Source organism: Podarcis gaigeae, assembly GCF_964106915.1.
Source record: "Podarcis gaigeae genome assembly, chromosome: 12".
Classification (NCBI taxonomy): Eukaryota; Metazoa; Chordata; class Lepidosauria; order Squamata; family Lacertidae; genus Podarcis; species Podarcis gaigeae.
Window position 1 is genome coordinate 15,498,230 of NC_139688.1, and position 21,134 is coordinate 15,519,363.

General features: G+C 43.2%; 1 protein-coding gene and 1 long non-coding RNA gene across 9 annotated transcripts in view; one reads left to right on the forward strand and one right to left on the reverse strand.

The window, feature by feature from the left end:
- The window catches only part of ADARB2 (adenosine deaminase RNA specific B2 (inactive)), a 381,789-nt gene that overhangs the window by 32,041 nt on the left and 328,614 nt on the right, over nt 1-21,134 (reverse strand). For all 8 annotated transcript variants that reach the window (XM_083704834.1, XM_083704833.1, XM_083704837.1 and 5 more), the window contains 2 exons: nt 15,435-15,586; nt 5,690-5,858 (listed from right to left, as the gene is read on the reverse strand). In XM_083704834.1, the coding sequence (XP_083560960.1) occupies nt 5,690-5,858; nt 15,435-15,586 (321 nt within the window). The remainder of the gene's footprint in view (nt 1-5,689; nt 5,859-15,434; nt 15,587-21,134) is intronic.
- LOC310828150 overlaps nt 11,269-21,134 on the forward strand; it is a 37,120-nt gene continuing 27,254 nt past the window's right edge. Inside the window, exon 1 of the long non-coding RNA XR_014556726.1 lies at nt 11,269-11,616. This is a non-coding gene — a long non-coding RNA (uncharacterized lncRNA). The remainder of the gene's footprint in view (nt 11,617-21,134) is intronic.

The following is a 21,134-nucleotide window of genomic DNA, read 5'->3' on the forward strand; positions in this document are numbered from 1 at the left end:
ATAAGACTATCCCCCTTTTTAACATTATTTTTGGGTAAAAAAAACTCCATGTCTTACACACGGAACAGTACATTAATCCTCTGCAGCTGCCTAACATTGCATTTAAGAATAGGAGTTGCTGTCCAGGGTCCTGAACAGCCAGCTCCTGAAAGCCCCATCACGTTTACTTATGGCAATAGACCTGGGTGGATCCAACTGCTTGAAATGGACCATCAGTTGCTGTCCCAGGTCCTGGAACACCAAGCATGGTTACCTCCAGCAAATAGTAGGGGCATCCAGAGTTTTCCTGGTCAACCTTTACCCCTTTGCTTCACCCCTACAGTACATAATGTCACTTATACTGTGCTGGCTCTGTTCTTCCTGAGTCTGACGTGCACCATCACAAGGCTTTCCTGTTTACTATGCTGGAGGATCATGCAGCCAATTATCAAAGCTTCCTCCTGTATTTTCACGCAATAAGGATTGTTATTCATGGTAGTCTCCAGTCTGCAGAACACCTGTGGTTTTTCTAGTTACATGACAATTCAGCTATTATTGGTTTGGAAACTGGAACTACTACATTAGGGTTTGATCTGTATTTTAGCAGTGGGTGGTTCGTCTTTTTGTATCTGACAGTGAAAGACCAAGGCCAAATTCTGATTGATGCAGAAAGGGGTTCAGTAAGAAGAGAGAAGATTGCAAATAGACTTGTATCATGTGTGCAGATTGTCTCTAGTTGGGGGAGCTAGTTGTGTTAATTGATTTCCACTTTCATTTCAGGTGGACCTGGGACAGCAACTGATGGTCCATTTCAAGCAGTTGGATCCACCCAGGTCTATTGCCATAAGTAATAAGCTGCAGATTCCAGGGTCAAACCTTCCAAGCCAACATATGCGATCCTGATAGTCTGTCACTAAAAGACATGCAAAAACTTTGATGTTTTTTATAGTTATCTTGGAACATTTCTCTTGCATGCAACTCATTTTGCTGATATCATTGTGTAAAGCAATTGTGCTTTAGGGCTTAAGCCTTTTCATAGGTGGCCTTAAGCTTTACAGGGTCCCAGTGGAAAAGGAAGGGAGACTCCCAGCAGATTGGCCTGGAAAGTCTGAAAGATGGTGCTCATGTACTGATTCAAGGGGTGCCAACATAGCATTTATGAGCACACAATAACAACTTTATTATTTATACTGCACCCATCGGGGGTATATGCCCATGGAAGCTTTCTCTGATGCCCGCAGGGTCCCCCTCTCCACCCACCCATCTCCTGAAATTAGGCTTGAAACAAGAATTCTGATCTAGCCAACAGTGTGTGTTTGGCTGTAGAGGGGTGTGATACCCATAACACTGTTTCTGGTTTGTAAATCTGTCCCTAGCCCCCCAAAAGTCATTGACCTATGTACCAATCAGTGGACAGAGGAGACATCTTTTAAAAAACACATACACTACACCCAGGAAGTTTTAGAAATTTTAGATCCTCCTCTGGGCATCTCCCTGTGGCTTTTTGTTCTGTCTGCTTCTCAAATTGTCCCCAAACAGAAGTGCAATCCACTTTAGCTTCTTGTTACCCATATATAATGTATTCTCAGACCATTTGTCAGCACATTGGCAGGGCCCACTGACACTGCTGAACCCCACACTGGGAAGTTGAGCCTATGGAGTTGCCATTTTAAATCATATCAGGATAATTGTGGGGAATTTTAAATCAAGGCTCCCAGTTGCCCAATGGCACTGCCAGCTAAGTCTGTGTTTGATATCTTCCAGCAATAAGATATTAGGCTATTCTGATGTTCTTAAAATGGACTTGGAGTGCAGAGGGTAGCACTGAATTTTAATTTACTTGGGATTAACATGCACAAAAACTGCTGAATGCTGTGAATGATAACTGAATGGAGGGAAATGCTTTTTTGATGTTGCTTACAAATACCTTGTGAGCAAGAAAGTATGATAACAGCTGTTGGGATAAATTATTAATTGTGCATTATTTGCTCAGCTCCAGTAATTCTTTCCAATATATCAGAAAACTGCTACTCTGGTTCTCCTTCTCTTTGTAAGTCATGCAAAGTAGGCTCTTTTCAAGGAACTGGGGCCAATGTTCTCGATGTGGAATTTTTCTCCAAATCGCTAAAACCCCCGAAGGACAATTCAATCAAAGGACTGCTTACTCAACAATCTCATTTAGGCATATATGAATTCGTTTGAGCGTTTGGACCCCATGAAAATCAAATCAGCCAATATATGAACACATGAGATCAGTGGTGTGCAGTGAAATTTTTCGCAGGGGAACATTTAGGGCCAGAGGCACTAGCTTGTGAGGGTGACATATGTGTGAGATCACACCTCCCTCCCTAAGCAAGACAGAAGCTTCCCAGGCTTTGGAAAGGAGGCACCAGGCTTTAATACACCAATTTACCAGAAACATTTAGGGGACTAGTCTAAATGGGGAGATATAAGGATGCCTACCTTCCAAAATATATGTTTCTGTTATGGTGATGTTATGGACTGGTGGGATGCAGAGAAATGGTGGGAGGTATCAGCTGGGGAACCCCCAAGGGAAGAAAGCTCAGAGCCAGGGGACTGGTAGTGGAGCGATGATGACTGGTCAGAGGGAGAAGAGGGAGCAGACTGGGGGGAGAAGGTGTCAGAATTTGAAGAGGCAACAGGGTTTTGTGAGCAGGAAGCATCTGTGGCAGAAAGCAGTCCAGGACCAGAGGCAGAACAGGAAGTTGGAGAGGAGGGGTCCAAGAGGCGGTGATGAAGCAGACTGATTAATAAGCCAGTGGGTCTCCCCCTCCTGCTGTGACCAGCTCCCCTCACCCTTGGTGATTTCCTGAGCTATTTTGTTTCTTTGAATAAAGAGAGTTAATGTCAAGGCTGGAGTCAGATGCAGGTTAGCACGAAGAAACAGTCAGTTGTCAGTGAAGTTGACTCTTTATTCAAGGAAATGTTCTACAACTCAGCAACACTTCCCAGTAGGTCTTAACCCTGTAGAGCAGTTGTCAGAGCTGAAGGTCCCACCTTTCAACCTTTCTAAGGCTCCTCCCCTCCTAGGCCTAATGAGCACACCAACTTTTCCTGGTAGGAGGTAGTTGAGAGGACTGAAGATCCTTCCCACAGCTTCCTAAATCGTCTCCTCTTCCTGCACTCTCTCTGTCTGGCCCTTAGGACTCCCAGGACCCACCCACCTCTCCAGGACAGAACTCTCGCAAGCCTTGCTCCATGCCTTCCTTGAATGCCTTTGCCTGGCTGGAATGTATTTTTGAACTGTGATGGTGCCTCTTGCTTGCCTGGCTAGAAAGATACGTACGGGTGTGTGTGAAAATATCTGATTTTGTATGTGTGTATGAATGAATGAATGAATGTAGTCTACTGTACAAAGGTAAGATTGGATACACAGTCCCTGCCTGTTTTGCTACCTGTTCTTGCTATCCACTCCAGACCATTGCCGGGTCTGCTTCCTTCAAAGCCCCTCTGTGAGTTCATCCTCACCGGGACTGGACAGCAACACGAGCAGTTTCTTTCCTTTGAAAGGTGGCCTATACATTCCACTCAGTGCAGAGATGCCACCCAAAATAGCACTCCCACAGCGAGTTCTTCCTCACCCTACTGCAACATCTAGCATATAGGGTGTGGCGTTACTGAGTTGTGAGTTGCTCCTGCTCCCATCAGGCACGTCCAATGGCACAGGGCAGGAGCAAGGAATCTCGCAAGGTGATGTCACTAGACATCATGGCTGGGAGGGGATGGCAGGAATTATGACATTTCTGACAGCGTCCTTGTGGCATGTGTAATGCGTGGAATTTAGAGGGAAGACAAGTGGAAGATGAAGTAGGAAGTCTTGACAGCCAAGAAACCTGGAAGAGTCTGAACCTCACCCCCAGACTGAACTCAGAAGCAGAAAGAAGTCCTCCAGGGAAGGCTCTCAGATAGAACCAGGGATGCTTAAGGGATTTGGCTTTTGTGAATTCCAGTGCAGGTTGACCTGATCTGTATCTCCTTGAGTAATGCACAGATTGAAACAACTATCCTTTGGAATATGCACTTTCCTTCATTTTACAACACAGTTCTCCTTTCAGAAAGTACTGAAATGCTTTAAAAGCATATATTTTAAGGATAAAATATGTTTAGAATTTAAACATTAAGATTTTGGGGGTACCTGAACAAGAGTTTACATATGTATTTAAATATCAAGTTTTGTGTGGGTTAAAAATAATTCATTTGGAAATGGGATAGAATTGATTTATGAATGAACACATATGAAATGGACATGGGCCACAAATAGATTGATCCAGCCATTCCTAGAAAGAGCCCTGGTGCGGGGTGAGTGATCACTAAAGGGAACTTTACCTCTGTTGCCTCTCTTCTTCTCACATTAACTTGTTAAGAGCTGTCTAAAACCCAAGTTCATATTCATATCATTAATAAGTCATAACATTCACAACTGGAATACTTTTGAACTTTTGCCTTTGATCCTGGAAACACAGAACATGACACCAGATTGCCATATTTTACAGCTGTGGATGAATGTAAGAAATCTTTAAATACTGTAGACTGATTTTGTAGTGGATGAAGGCAGGTTTCTTTGGAGAAAATGAAGTTCTGGATACTCTGTATTGCAATTGAATTTCCTGTTAATATTAAATATAATATTGGTTTCTGAGTTTATATTTAATTTACTGTCTATTGACATTCAGAAAAACAGAGGCAGTGACAATATGGTTTGGAACCCTTAATTTACTTAGTCATTCTCTTCTGCCTGAAATTTGATTTTGAAACTCTGGTCATTCTTGGAAGAAACAGGGAAATTGTGTTGGAGACTTTTCCCTTCCCTCTTTGAGAAAATGTATTACAACAGGGGAAGATTTAACCCAACAATATTATTTCGCAATATTTTCATAGTCTGTGTGTCAGATTATTTCAATATATCACCATTGAACTTTTCCCTCATTCCTATGATTGGATCAATCATGTAAAAAACAATTGTGACTGTACAATATTCAAACAGATCAGCTACGAAAAGTGAGAGCAAAAAGTAGCATTTTTGTGCTGTAGCATCAAACCATCACAAACAAACAAACAAACAAACAAACAAACAAACAAACAAACCCTCCTCCAAAAAGCATTACCATCCTCATATGTACAAAATCTTAAGGCCTGTGCATGGTTTCACATTTTATCCTTTGGTTTGCAGTTCCTCTGTTTTAATTCAGGAAGGATTCAAGTCTGTCATTAAACGTTGGCCTTAGGCATTTTGCACAGTGTGTTCCACATCGCAATTGCCCATCCAGTGCTCTTCGTGAACCGACCCTGCATACCCCAGAATCCTCTACAATGCACAATAGGGTCCTCATCAAGCAAGTCAAAGTCCTTGAAGCTAGACAGTCTGAAAACCACTGTTCTGAAACATCTGAGGAACAGATGGCGACCACCCCAGGGGAAGCCTGAGTTACCAAAGATCAAATCTATCAAAATCCTTATAGCTCTGATCCAGTGCTCCTGTATATATGTGAGAGAGCTGATGCACGTGGAACATATTCTGATATCGAAGTGCATGGCTGTGGCAATGATCATGATAGGTGATTATGGTGGCTACCATTTCCTTAAGAGTTAATTAAATTTTCCACCAGAAAACAATCACCGTTTATAATTTTAATGACATTTCCATGCTTGCTTGCTGCTCGACCGCTTAGCAATTTCACTATAAAGTTACCTGGCAATTTTGTCTGTGCAAGACATGGTGACCAGCTGCTCCCCCAATAACACACCATCCCACATTTGCACCGCACTGGGATATCGGGCTGGAATGGTTCCTTCCCCAGATTCAATCTTCGTTCGAAGATGCCCACGGTACTTCCTTACTATGTGCTTAATGCTGTTCACTGGAATGGAAAAAGGAAAGAATAGAAAGGAAGCATCATCGGTGATAACAACAGATCAAGAGCTTTTATATTTCTCTTCTAAGGTGAACAGTGATGGGCCAAGTGGGAGCAGAGGGCAGCTGTAGCAGTGTCCTACTTCCCTCCCTTTCCATAAATACAATCTGGAATTTGCACATTAAAGCTGTACCCTATACACATTTAGCAATGACAAACCTAGACAGCATCTTAAAAAGCAGAGACATCACCTTGCCAACAAAGGTCCATATAGGTAAAGCTATGGTTTTCCCAGTAGTAATGTATGGAAGTGAGAGCTGGGCCATAAAGAAGGCTGATTGCCAAAAAATTGATGCTTTTGAATTATGGTGTTGGAGGAGACTCTTGAGAGTCCCATGGACTGCAAGAAGATCAAACCTATCCATTCTGAAGGAAATCAGCTCTGAGTGCTCACTGGAAGGACAGATTGTGAAGCTGAGGCTCCAATACTTTGGCCACCTCATGAGAAGAGAAGACTCCCTGGAAAAGACCCTGATGTTGGGAAAGATTGAGGGTACAAGGAGAAGGGGACGGCGGAGGATGAGATGGTTGGACAGTGTTTTCGAAGCTACCAGCATGAGTTTGACCAAACTGCGGGAGGCAGTGGAAGACAGGAGTGCCTGGCGTGCTCTGGTCCATGGGGTCATGAAGTGTTCGACACGACTAAATGACTAAACAACAACAATACACATTTACAGGGGAGTAAGCCCCATTGCATTCCACCAGGGATGGGCAACCTTGCTCAGCCTGAGCAACCTTTTGGGGCCACATTCTTGTGGTAGGTGAAGGCAAAGGCAAAAGTGGGTGGAACAATGAACAATACTTTTGTACAGTGGGTTCGTTTCTACTAGGGCTGGGCGATATCTGGTTTTCAACATATATCAGCAGCTAAACATTGCGATGTACTGATATATGATGATGTCTGAAATTGGAGACTGGGCGTGCGGCTGAGGGAAGGAGCAGCCATGGATATTTTGTATGTGGCTGATATACACAGAAGCTCTATTTGCCTGGGCAAAACTAGAATTAGTTGGCTCCAGCTACTGTTGGTCTCTCTGCCTTTTGCCCTATGGGTCCCAATGGACACCACCCGCTACTGACAATTCTCTTTTCCTGGATGCTTTAGGCTGTGATTTTGCACACTGAACTCATGGGACTGCCACTGAGTAGACATGGATAGGATTGCATTGCCCGGCTGTATCCTGTGATTGGCTTCCTAGCTTCTGGCTAATTTGTGTCAGATGCTGCCCACTGTGGAGGATGCATCCTGAGGAAAGGCAAAGCACCTTTTCTGCCTTTGCCGCAATTGCAGGTGCCAGCTATGCAGACTGAGCACAGCATTCCCAGTTGGCCTGCCATGCTACCATCCTGCTCACATCTGGATGCTGAGGATTGGAACGGCTGGACCAGTGCTGTTTATTTCAGGAATAAGTGCCCTCTGGTGGAAAGCTTTCAGATGTTCCATTACCTTGCCTAATTTTCTCCTTGTTTCATCCTTACCAACAAAGAACCTCATAGAGGCTTTACGTAAACCATGCCTCTCCTTTTTCTAACCTTGGCTGGCCTACTCTTTGATTTTTCAGATCTGAAGTCCTCAAATTGCAACCAAAGCACTGCACTTCCTTCTGTATTTCAAAGCTTGAAAATTAGAAATGGCAGAAGGGAGACACACACACACACACAGACATGCCCACAGATGGAAGGCGCTACCTGAAAATACCAGCAATTCCAGGACAGGGTTGAATACACTGCAATTTGCATGACTTTGATTATACTAAGTAAATGTTAGCTGACAAGGATCAAAGCCTGAGCAAGGTGCATTGACAGGCATAATTACCAAATGCAAACGGATTCAGACACAAATAAGAGCCTGCTCTTGACAGGCATTCTGCAAACTTCACTCCTATTCCAGGCAGATTTCGGGAACATCTGAGACCTACTTTTACAGCTCATGTTCATTTGTTTGGGATGGAGAGAAAACCCATAGGGTCACCAAGCCCAACCGCCTGCCCTAAGGCAAGATTCTTCAAGACACATTAGTCAGCCTGCCAAAGATTAGCCCACATCATGCAGACCGCACCATGCCACCCACATGGAGATTGAAAGAGCGAAGACAGGGCACCCCATCGAGATGTGCACAGAGAACAGAACCTTCATACGGTTCAAGCAAATGAGCCAGGTGGACTGCAGCTTGAAACTAAACAATTAAGACTTCTCTGATGGGAGTAACGGATCACTTGTTCCTAACAGTAAAAACTGCACCTCTTACTGCATTCATGAAAGAAAGCGATGTCCACAGTCCCAGAGACTTGCCCAGAGTGCACCACTGCCTTGGACACCACCTGACTGTAAAATCAATGGAGCCTGTGTGATTCAGAGGTTCAGGTTTGGGCTTGGACATGGTCAGCCCTCTCAGTAGCCTGAGAAGCCATGTACAAAATACGTCAAAAAGAGCAAACTGATGTTGAATTCCAGCATTTTAGACCAAAAGCTTTGGACCAGCTCTGGCCAGCAGACCACTTTCTACCAGGTAATGGGCACCTCATTTCCCGTTGCAGTCATACCTCTTGTTACGTTCGGTTCAGGTTACGTCTTTTCAGGTTGTGTCCCGTGGCGACCCAGAAGTACCGGAAAGGGTTACTTCTGAGTTTCGCCGCTTGCGCAGGCACTCAAAATGATGTCACGCGCACGTGCAAAAGTGGCGAATTGTGACCCATGCACGCGCAGGCGTGGGTTGCATTCTGCTCATGATGCGAATGGGGCTCCGGAACGGATCCTGTTCACAACCAGAGGCACCACTGTACTTAACTTGTTACTTAACTGTTATTTTTGGTTCAGCATCTTTAAAAAGGCACACCTCTCAATATTTATTTACTCATCCACTGGTAAGCCACAAGCTCCAGCCCGCTGCTGCTCTCCTTTTCAATTTGATCCGAGCCTCTGTGGCTGTTAAGTCTTCCTGATTTTTGCATCGCTTATTCTCCCCCTTGATTATCTTCGCTAATTGCCGCGGGGAGGGGAAGGGAGGAGGTAGGAAGGAGCAGGAGGGAGGGAGGGAGAAGTCAGCTGAAGATGCTACTTCATCCGGAACAAGATGTCAACCCGACCCCAGCATTAGAGAGGGCCAATTTAAAAATCATTTGGAGTGGGTTTATGATGTGTGCCTGACTAGACATTAGATGTGTAAATCACTGCTCAGAGCGTCAGAGAAAAGGAAAGAAGGAAGTGCAGAATTATTAGTATCAGTTTTGATCCTTTGAATGTGTAGAGATAAATTCTCCCCTGCCCCCCTTCCTTTCCTTTCTCTTTTTATATATAAAAAAATCTAAAATGCAATATACCGTAAGTTCAATTATTTTTGCAATGATTTGCAACTAGTCAGCCTTTGTGTTATGACAGACGATGAATTTTTTTAGTAAAAAGCAAATTAAGAATTCTCCACTCCCCCACCTTAAAAAAAAATATTGCTGGAAATGAATGGTGATTAAACAGAATCACAAGAGTAAAAACCTGTCTGAAATTTACGTGTGGCTGCCTCAGAAGTTCATTTTCTATTTCTCTGCTTCACTGCATGCTACTCCCCAGCCATGAAGGGGGGGCGTGAGGCCTCTTGCACCCTCCCTTTTATACTCGCTTCTCAGTTCATTACGATAGTTTGTTTATAAAGGGTTGATAGAGCGCTTGGAAACAAAAGCGAGTTCAAACGGCAATGAATTCCACTAATCCTTCGGATGACAAATGCATTTGTAATAGGGCTGGAATCTACAAGCAGATGTCAACAAGGCACTATGTTGACTAATTGGTGAAGGACAATTTTAATAGGTAGGGATTCAAGCTGAAGGCACAGTTTTGGTGCTCTTAGCATTGTTATAATACAGTGGAGCATGAATTCCAGATAGCTAACCTTGATAAAGGTAAAATAAAAATAACAAATGAAGAAAAATGTAAAGAAAAAGAAAGCCCAACAACTATCTCTCTGATATCTTATATCTAGGGCTTGCCATATGTCTGGAAAATTCCAGACATATATGGAAATTGGATGCCTAAATTGGCTTCCGGGGGGAATTTTTTTTGAATGTTAAGAGATCTCCAGAATTTCCTGAATGTATGGCAACCAGTTGTTTTTTGGGCGTGTGTGTGTGTGTGTGTGTGTTTCTCTCCCTCCCCACCCCCTCTTTGGTTTGTTTTTTTTAAAATCAAAAGATTTCTGGGGAAGGCTACACCTCGGCGGCAGTGGAAGTGATGAGAGGGCTGTGTTGGAGAAAGGGGTGCATTAGGGTCTGGCCGTTTTCAGGTTTTTTGGGGGGCGTGGTTCTGTTTTTTTTAAAAAAAAATTAAAAAAAATTGCATGGTGAAAATTTCTTTCTTTCCCTGCTCGAAGAAGAAGAATCAGCTCTTGGAGATGCTGGCGACGGCAGGGGGTGGGTGGGTTTGTTTGCTTGTTTTTAGAGGTTTCCTTAAAATAGCTCAACTTTTTGAAATATGGCAAGCCTACCTTATACCTTAAACAGTGCATTCAGACATATGCTTTTGTGGAGTAGAAATTTTGCCATTTTCATGCATTTGATGAAGTGTTTTTCACCCAAAGGGAAAAACAGCAAGGCTGGGTCCTTAACCTCACAGTTGTACTTGAAGACAGAAAATAACAATACAATGTGATATTTTCTGAAGTTTATCCTTTCCCCTTTCTTCCAAATTGTTTGGTCTCTTTAATATTTTTTTTTAAATGTCTGCTTTGCTTCTGGGAGTGCAGTCCCATTATGTGTTTTACAAGCTAGTCTCTGACCGTAATAATAAATTATTATTAGTAGTAGTAATTTGTCATTTCTGGGTCTGGATTATAACAGAATGTCTGAAGTAGAAAACACACAAATTAATCAGAGGAATTCAGATTCTGCACAGGTGGTTTGCTTGGAGATACCAATCAAAGCAAGAGCAGCTCGAAGGTTTCAAGAGCATTATTTTTAATTGCTAATTGCGTTGCTCATCTAAAATTAGCACTTGAGCACCTCCATTTTGAAGGCGTTGCAGGGCCCATAGGGCAAAGCATGGACACCTGATGGGAAGAGAGAGAGAAGCACCTCAATTAAACGAGCTTAAAAATCCTGGCTGCCATTTTGTATTTACGCTTCCAAAATGAATGCCGAGAAGCACAGAGGCATAACAGAATGCAACAATATAGTTTTACCTATAATTCATTGAGGATTAGGCTCTCTATGGCTGCTAGTCATGAGGGCTACATTACGACATCCAGGATCTGAAACGGCATGCCTCTGAAAACCAGAGGTATTCAATTATTTAGGAATAGGTTTCTGGCAGTAAGAGCTGTTCGATAGTGGAACAGTCTCCCTCAAAAGTTGGTGGAATCTCCTTCATTGGAGGCTCTTAAACAGAGGCTGGGTGGCTGGCCATCTGCCAGGGATTTTTTTAGATACGACTCTTGCATTGGACTTGGGGTCCCTTCCAGCTCTATAGCTCTGATTCTACTCCAGTTGCTGTTGTGTTTATGTCCTGGTTGTGGGTTTCCCATTGGCATCTGGTTGGCCACTGTTGAAAACACTATGCTGGACTAAATATATTGGATTTTGGTCTGCTCTTCTTATAGTCACACAACAGAGAGGAGCAAACACAGCTGGAGAAAGAGAGAGAGAGAGAGAGAGAGAGAGAGAGAGATAGCAAGAACAAAAGCCAGGACTCGAAGGAGACTCTCCACTATTCACATAAGGTCTGGCCAAATTTGGGTACTAGATACAGCGTTTCAGATACTGCCAAATGTTTTGCGTCACTGTGGCTCTCCTGTGCCATTTGTGCTGCAGCGCTCAAAGGGAGTATGGCTATACATTCCATAATATGCCATGCGTTCACTGTAGCAAGATGCCCACAGTGGGAAACTCATGGGCTGGTCACACATAGGGTACTTTGGGTTTTCTGTGCTTTGGCTGGTATCTCTTCACCCTGCTCCCCCCCATCCACCTACCCACACACACTGATGCACATAAGATGAGTAACCTCTGTGTGACCAGCTTGGAAACTTAGGTTTCTGCTTCCCTATATTAAACAACAAACTTTTTCATCATTTTGACACATTTAAATAAAGGGTTTGGGGCAGTGATTTAAAGCATTTTAGCATACATAAGGTAAAAGGTAAAAAAAGGTAAAGGACCCCTGGATGGTTACATCCAGTCAAAGGTGACTATGGGGTTGTGGTGTTCATCTCGCTTTCAGGCTGAGGGAGCTGGCATTTGTCCATAGACAGCTTTCTGGGCCAGCATGACTAAACTGCTACTGGCGCAATGGGACACTGATGGAAACCAGAGTGCACAGAAATGCCGTTTACCTTCCTGCCACAGCAGTACCTATTTATCTACTTGCACTGGTGTGCTTTTGAACTGCTAGGTTGGCAGGAGCTGGGACAGAGCAATGGAGCTCACCCCGTTGCAGTGATTTGAACCACCGACTTTCTGATTGGTAAGCCCAAGAGGCTCAGTGGTTTAGACCACAGCACTGCCCGTGTCCCATTTACCTTTAGCATACATACCTGGAAAGACTTTCCTCCTTATCTATTTTTATTCTGAAATGGTACTGTAACATGGAATGAACAATGAGCCTTATCAAATTACAAGTAACCTTGTACAGTATGTTTTTTCAATAGTCCAAAAAAAGGAACCTTTGCTGAGGGGCTTTGTTGCTAGCAAACTTATTTTGAATCAAAATTAACTGAGGTTAATGTCAAATGACCAACTAAAACTTTAATTGATAAATGTATTGATTCAACAGGCAGGCAGCCCTACTGTTTATGCCAGAGAGCCTGTGGCAGACATGTCTATTTGTGTGCTTCCTTGAGAGACATGTTTCTGTGCAGTGTGGTCCCCTGCTAGCTCTCTTCTGGGGGAGGAAGAATCCTGACTCTGTGCCTCACCCTCAGATTACCTACAAACCCAACGACCCAGATGTCGTGGTTGCATGCCGATCCTGTTGCGATGGAAGCACTACAGAAATGTGTCTGCCTCACAACTCCAGCACAGCTGTAGGTTAATAGGCAAGCAGGAAGAAGACCACATGCAGAGAAGATGCAATGGTGTGTTTCAGACCTAACGGGACTGTGGGATAAAACGGGAGCTGGGCTATCAGGAAGTCAATGGCACAAGGCAAGACAACATGTTAGCAAAAGATAGAAAAAGCAGCCTGGGGGGGGGAAGACAGCAGAGGCAGCCTCAGGGCAGACTTGATTTGCCTGCTTCTGCTGGTCTGTCTAGAACAGCAAAAAATGCAGGCTATGGAAGAAAAATGAACCGAGAGCAAAAGGGGTGGAAAAAGGGGAAGACCTTGGCTGAGTTTTCTCATGTAAAAAGTTGAGGAATCAAGTTTCCCCCTTGGAAAAACGTCTTCATCTTTTCCAAAGTCTTTGATTGGAAGAGTTTCAAAAACACACCTAAAAAGTGTACTATTGCTGTTGTCATGTACATGCACTATCAGGTCACATACTGCCTCATAGAGAAGCACTAGGAGAAAGAGGTCCCTCTTATAAGCTAACTCTCAAAAAGGAAAGCAACAGCGAGACAGGAGGGAGTGGAGGAAGCAAGAAAAACAAAACAAGGGATAATGTGAGCAAATGCACTTTGGCTTTGATTCATCTGAGAATGAGGACTAAGCCAGCAGCTTACTGTGGAAAAAAAGATGGGTTTCGAGGAGGGAGTTGAAAGAAGGTGCCGTAGGTGGTTTTAGAGGGCATAATGAACAAGGAGGAGGAGAATGGGGCAGATCAAAGCTCAAATAACTTTGGAACAAACTTTGCATAACATAATACAGAGCAGTTCTGTACTTCAGTGCAGAGACACCTGTATGTCCCCTCTGGGCATGCTGGGATCATGTTACTGGCTTTGGCAGGCAGAATTCCACTAGCACATATGGGAATAGGCATATATAACACTCACAAATTTAGAGAGGGCAGAGGAGTGGCCTAGAGCTTTGACAGCTGGTAAGAGCAGAGGTAATGCTAATTCTATCTTGATTGTATTCTTGAGATTTGGAGCCAATTATTGGAGTATGCACTCCACCAACTTCTCCCAGGTCTAGTTCACCCCGCTTCTGCATTCTGGCATTCACTGTGAATAACATTAACCAGGGTTCTTGTTTAACTAGGACCAGAAACCAAAACTTAATGTTGGTTTTGGACCCTGATACAAGAAGAAACCTGTTTAGCATTAACCACCATTAAGGTTGATGGAGTGAGGGAACGGAGTACGGATTGCTTGTCTCCAGATTCCTTTGCATCAGCTGCAAATCTGGTCAGATCTGCCCATGTGCTTTCAGATCCTGGCTGGCTTTCCCAGAGGCTAACTGTGGTTAACTGAAATCATGACGGAGGTTCTTATTCCCCACATTCCCAAGGAAAGGTCCATAGCATCTGTACCACTGAAGCTTCCGAGTCCCTTTGAAAGGAATTCCCATACAAAATGCTTGGCAGAGGTTACCAAGGCATGGGTGACAGAGGCGAGACATATATATTCTGTGTTGAGTGCAAAGGCCAAACGATGCATTCTATGGAAGATCCTTGATCAGATTTACCAATTTCTTCAAAGACGTAGAAAAGCAGCCACATGGAGACCTGAACTGGATCAGTGTTGCAGTGCCATTTCTTCACTCAAAATTGCCCCAAGCCCCAGGAACTATGGGGATAATATGGGCAACTGTAACCTGCTCCCTACAAGGGGTGGATGATTATCCTCTTTGGCCAAGATCCAGTGATGGCTCCTTTATTGCTGCTTTCAATTAAAACATGGAAAAATACACAGATATCCCACACAACAAGTGGGATTGGTATGGAAAGTGTTATACAAATGTTAATAGATAACTAAAGTGGTGTGTGTGTCAATTTGTCCAAGCTGGCTACAGCTGATGTGTATTAGAGTCTGACAACATCTGGAGGCACCATATTGGCTTTCTCATAGTAATATAGGACTACATGCTTCTGCTTTTACTTACTATGCTTTAGTACTCTGATCCATACCCATGGTTAAGGAATCAAGAGCTGGCTAGGTTAGGCTTGATAACAGCTGAATTAACTTCATTTAACATTAGTAAGGGTTAATAAGGGTTCCCCAGAATTAACTGCATTTAGCATTAAAGAAAGGTTTCCCTTGACTTAGGATCTGCAAGCTCCTTTGAACTGTTGTTTCAGATCTTAGTTAGGGGTGAAGTCTAGTTAACTGGGGTTAATGCCGGTGCTGATGAACTGCTTAACGGTGGTTAAGATGGCAAATTTATTCCAGGGAAGGCAAAGAACTTGCAAAGAGCAAGTTTGTCCCTGAAGCTGGCTCCCAGTTCCTTAACCACTATTAAGAGGGAGCCCATATTATTTCTCTACTGGCCCATTGAGAGAGGTGTAACCATTGCATCATTTTCATAGTCAGCCATCATCTACTTAACAGGGAAACAGAGAAGGAAAACATTAAGGGAAGCAAAAAACACACACACAAAGAAAAAAAGGGGGGGGGGGAGAAAAGCTGAATTGAAACCAAACCAGGGAAGTACATTTCTTACAGTCCGTTGTGATTTCATAGGGGGAGTTGAGGCGTGCGTCTCCACAGGGCGAAGTGCTCACGTACAGATGGAACAGAATGTTCTCTTTTAGCCTGTAGCCTCCCTCTTTTAACCGCACGAAGATTGATCGCTCGCCGTCTTCTTGTCGTTTGCTAGGATCATAGAGAAAGGTTGCAGGTCATTTGTTACATTCCGAATCAGAACTAATTCTGCTCTCCCTATGGGATAGCTCGCAGGCTCTTTGTTATATTTTCTTCCCTTATAATACCTTGTATCGCAGCATCTCTCTAGGTAATGCTTGTATGATCTCCACGGTGTCTGAGTTTAAAGGTCCAACAATTTAAAACAGCCGTACAATAAAATAAAATCAGAATCAAAATAAGTTATCAGAATATTGTCATTATTTATCAATGCAAATAATAATAATGAAATAATTGGTTCTGTATCCAGAAAAGGATCAAAGAAGGAAGAGTCAAAAGCTGGGTGTGTTTCAACTCTCTCTTTGGCAGCAACAAAAAGAGTGACTGGTGCCAGTACTATTAAATAGTGAAGTTTTTTAATGTTCAGTGCTTTACTGTGTTTTTAATATTTTGTTGGGAGCCGCTCAGAGTGACTGGGGCATCCTAATCAGATAGGTGGCATATAAATAACAAAATTATCAGTTGCTGGAAAAAAAGAGTAGTCTTTTTTCCACAAAATGATGGGGAATAGCAAACGAATTCTCCCTTTTTGTTTGTGTTTGGCGAGTAATACTATCATTAAGAAAACCGCTAACTATGATTTTATAACTGGAAAGCTGCAATCCTATACGCAGGTGGTAAGGCTCATTCAACTACTTTGTATTGCTATGAGCTTGTTCTGAATTGTATTGTTTAATGGATTTTTTGTTTTGTTTTTATTTAAATGTTACTGTGTTTTTGATAGTATAGTGATTGTAATATTTGTTAACTTTTAATGCTGTCATTATTGTGAGGCACTTTGATCTCAGTGCTTGTTGCTGGAAAAGCGGAATTCAAATATTAAAACCAAATCAATTCATACAGCAGTTTATTCCATGTCCCTGTTCATTTCCTCATTATATTTGCATTATGTAAAAGCCACTTCCAGAAAATGAATGGAATCTAGTTCATGTTTAACAATCATTTCTGTGTTATTTGATTCCAGAAAAATAAATAAATCATGGGAGTTAAGGTAAGGTTACCAGATTTTTTTTCAATGAATCCGGGGACACTTTTCAACTTCAATGGATTTTGTATGGGGACTGATTTCCAAATCCAGGGACTGTCCCCGGGAAACGGGGACATCTGGTAACCTTACGTTAAGGGGTGAAATTTGAGGAAATATATTTGTATACAGTTCTTTCCTGCTGTTTTCAAGGGGGAATAATGGGGGAATAGAATCACTCTTATGCGGAAAGGGCCAGGGAGTATCATTATTGTCCAATGATATTGTCAAAGTTCATTGGTATGAATGAACTTTAGTGTGACATGCTGGAATATTGGTCAAATAGCCACAGTTCTGTACTGCCGTGTGAAAGGAACATTAGAAAAGGGAAAAGGAGCACTAGCATTATAATTAGAAAAACAAACGCACTATTCTCTACCTCAGAATGCAACCTTAGTCGGGCCTTTTCAGTACTGGCCCCGACTTCTGAGTAGACATACACAGGATTGTACTGTTTAAGTTTTCTTAAGTTATGGTCAAAAATTGAGGCTGGAGAAACAATATTAACCCCACTCTGAAAGCTAGTATGAATGGAAATACAACATGTCAAAAGTTTAAAACTGTCAGTTAAGACAACGCTGGCACATCTCGAGATTTTAGTCTTCATTAATTCACTTTTTAAAGTACTTTTTGTGCGCATGGTAAGATTGCTACTTCTTTTTGACAATATGGTTTTATTTCAACCTTCTTTTGCTAAGGAGATCTGATTTTTTTTAGCTAGAGAATTTCTGAATTTTCTGTCGATCAAATCAACTATCCCATTATTATCACTGTTCACTGATTTAAGTGGGATTAGGGAAAAATAAATGGTTTGGTGCCCAACATTCTGGAATGACAGATAAATCTGAAACAATTTCAAGAAGCACACCTTTGCCTACAGCTTATAAAAGGCTGAAGGTTTCGGCTTACTTCTCAATCACCACTCCAATTTCAGAATAACTTTTTGAGCAGATGGGAAAACTGAGAAACAAAACACTAGCATGTATTTCCATGTTGGCCATGGAGGGGAGAGGGGGGTCTCCTCATCTACAGCCACCATGGAAGCACAGGCTACTAACATCCCAACAAACTAGTTCTTTCCCAGACTTCTAATATTGGGAGACTTATTTACAAGTTAGAGTAGATTTGCGTACTTATGGGACCGCCTCTCCTGGTTTGCCCCGCGGAGGACCTTAAGGTCCACAAATGACAACATTTTGGAGGTCCCAGGTCACAAGGTGGTTAGATTGGCCAGGGCTTTTTCGGCTGTGGCTCCGATCTGGTGGAACGCTGTGTCACAAGAGACTAGGGCTCTGCGGGACTTGACATCTTTCCGCAGGGCCTGCAAGACAGAGCTGTTCTGCCTGGCCTTTGGTTTGGACTCAGTCTGACCCTTATGTTTCCCTCCCCATATGGTTTTGATCTATGGGCTACTTTTTAAATGAGGCTGCATTTTAAATTGCATTTTAACCTGTATTTTAAATTGGTTTTTTTCCCTATTATGTTTTTACTGTAATTTTACTTGTGTCAGCTGCCCTAAGCCCAGCTCTGGCGGGGGGGGGGGCAGGGTATAAATTTATTTATTTATTTGGATAGATTCACACAACCATATTTTGCATACAATGAGCTAATTTTGCAAATCATTTTGTGTTGTGAGCCTTGGCCAGCTCAAGTTACATACAATCCAAGTGTCCCGATTTTCTAGGGACAGTCCCAGAATTACGAAATACATCCCAGGTTCTGATTTGATCCTGGAATGTCCCTGTTTCCCCTGCCAGTGCTGCTGCTGCTGAGCTCAGGGAGGAGGATGAGTTGGAGCTTTTCCAGAGCAACAGTTGTGGCAGCAAGGGAGCATCCCATTGCATCTCAATGGCTGCCGCCGCCGGCCGCCTTCCCTGGGCAGCTCATAGCGGCTGCTGGAGAGTGGGCAAGGAGGAGGAGAGACTGCTGCCACCGTTGCCCAACCGCTGGGCCTTAGTAGCTGCTGAAGGATCCTATGCACTGACACTGGACTTCTCTGGAAATACCCTTGGTGCAGTATTCCCAGTTCCTCAAGTTGAAAAGCACAAACACGCATGCACCAAGAATGTGTGTGTAAATATGGTTATGATTCTATACAGTGGTACCTCTGGTTAAGAACTTAATTTGTTCTGGAGGTCCGTTCTTAACCTGAAACAGTTCTTAACCTGAGGTACCACTTTAGCTAATGGGGCCTCCCGCTGCCGCCGCATGATTTCTGTTCTCATCCTGAAGTAAAGTTCTTAACCTGAGGTACTACTTCTGGGTTAGTGGAGTCTGTAACCTGAAGCGTTTGTAACCTGAAGCGTTTGTAACCTGAGGTGTCACTGTATGGTAATTCCATACACACCCCGGAAACCTTTATGACCAAATGATTATGCAGGAATAGCTGGTAAATCTATTTCTCTCAGTACGTGGGCTAAGACCCTGAGAATGGCTTCCTAACACACCTATTCAAAGCAAAATAAAGACTCAGCCCACCTTTCACAAATTTATGGCACACCCAACATACATTCAAGGCAGAACCCTTCCCCCAAAGATTGCTGGGAGCTGTAGTTTCCCTCATCGTAGAGCTATGATTTCCAGTACCCTTAACCAACCACAGCTCCCAGGATTCTTTGTGAAAAGACACACGCTTCAAAAGTACATAGGAGAAGCTTTAAATATCTGGTGCAGATCTACCTTGTGGTGTGCACATTTATTTTCCAGCAGGCGTAGGGATACTCTCTAGCATGTGAAGTGGACTTCAGGTTCATAGGTCTGATTAACAGACCCAGATGTTTTGGGACTACAACTCCCATCATCCCTGACCACCGATCCTGTTAGCTAGGGATGATGGGAGTTGTAGTTCCAAAACATCTGGAGGGCCGAGTTTGTCTATGCCTGGTCTAGGAGGTTTTTTCTCACACTGATAGATTTTACCGACATTCTCTTTCCCCCCCAGGGTGGTTGCTCTTTTCCTTCTAACTCTGAATGCATCTCTCTCTCTCTCTCTCTCTCTCTCTCTCTCTCTCTTCCACAAGCACAATCAACAACCCTCAGCAGCGCCTTGTGTTTGCTTTCGACTAGCCTGCCTTCCAGCCTGAGCCTCTACCTCCTCCACAGCCTGCCTGCTGTTAAAACCGTTTGGCTGTCACTCTTCCATGCTTTGCTTGTTTTGTCGGTTTTTGATGCTACGATGCGTTTTCTGTCGAGTGAAATTTACAGGCACATTACCCTGCTTGACAGGAACGCTGAGCCACTGGGATCTCCTGAAGAGAGGGTGGACGCCTGCAGCTCTCTCATTTCCCTGCCACCTTCTGTGAAATCTCCCAACCACTTTAATTGCATTATCACCCTGCCACAAAAACCCCAGAACAATCGAGTACCTGAAAAATCCTGCCATTCAGGAGTTTTAAAGCACAATCCTCCCCCCTTCCTCATTTGGATGGAATGGCAAAGCAAAATCAACTGGGAACTGAGAGAGACCATGAAAGTGTCACACATTGCCCTGTATTATTAGGCTAAGCTGGGCTATTGAGAAAACCTGGTGGTATTTAACAGCAGGGATGGAGAGGTAAGTTTTTAAGGACTCAGTTCTGTAGGAGTATAGTTACTTATCTTCCTGGATAAAATGGAGCGATGGCACAGCTTCCTCCCTGTAGTATTTCCTCCCACCCACTGTTTACTCCTGAAAGGTGAAAATAAAGAAAACCTTGCTTTGTCAACTGATGCTAAAGTATTGGGCAAAACCACTCAGAACCCCTGAACATGTTACCTCATGTCAATGGGCAGAGATGGCCTAGTGTTCATTGCTGTGTTTCATTTTGTCAACATCCTTCAGCCCTGTATACTTGAAGGAGTGTCTCCACTCCCGCTGTTCAGCCCGGACACCAAAATTCAGCTCTGAGGGCCTTCTGGCAGTTCCCTCACTGCGAGAAATAAGGTTACAGGGAACCAGACAGAGGGCCTTCTTGGTAGTGGCGCCTGCCCTGTGGAACACTCACCCGTCAGATGTCAAAGAAATAAACAACTATCTGACTTTTAGAAGACATCTGAAGGCAGCCCTGTTTAGGGAAGTTTTTAATGTTTGATGTTTTACTCCGCTTAATGTTTTAATTTGTTGGAAGCTGCCCAGATTGTCTAGGGAGACCCAGTCAGATGGGTGGCATATAAATAATAAGTTGTTAAAATAAGGCCGCCCTGCTTTATGAGAAAAGACAGATGCCTCCTCCATTTTCATGCCTAGTCTTTAGAATGGTCGCTTATACACTTATCGCTCAAAAAGAGGAAACGTGTCACCAAAAGTGAGCATATATTTGCATAATATTTACATAAATTAATATAGGTATGTTTCCTTACACATGTATGAAAGCAGTGGTATACTCAATTTGCCTCTGAATCTGAAGGTGGTCTCCATATATTTATCTGAAAACCACAAATGCTTGGGGCCACAAATGACTCTGCCTTGTGGCAGTGAGTTCCATAAATTAATTGTGC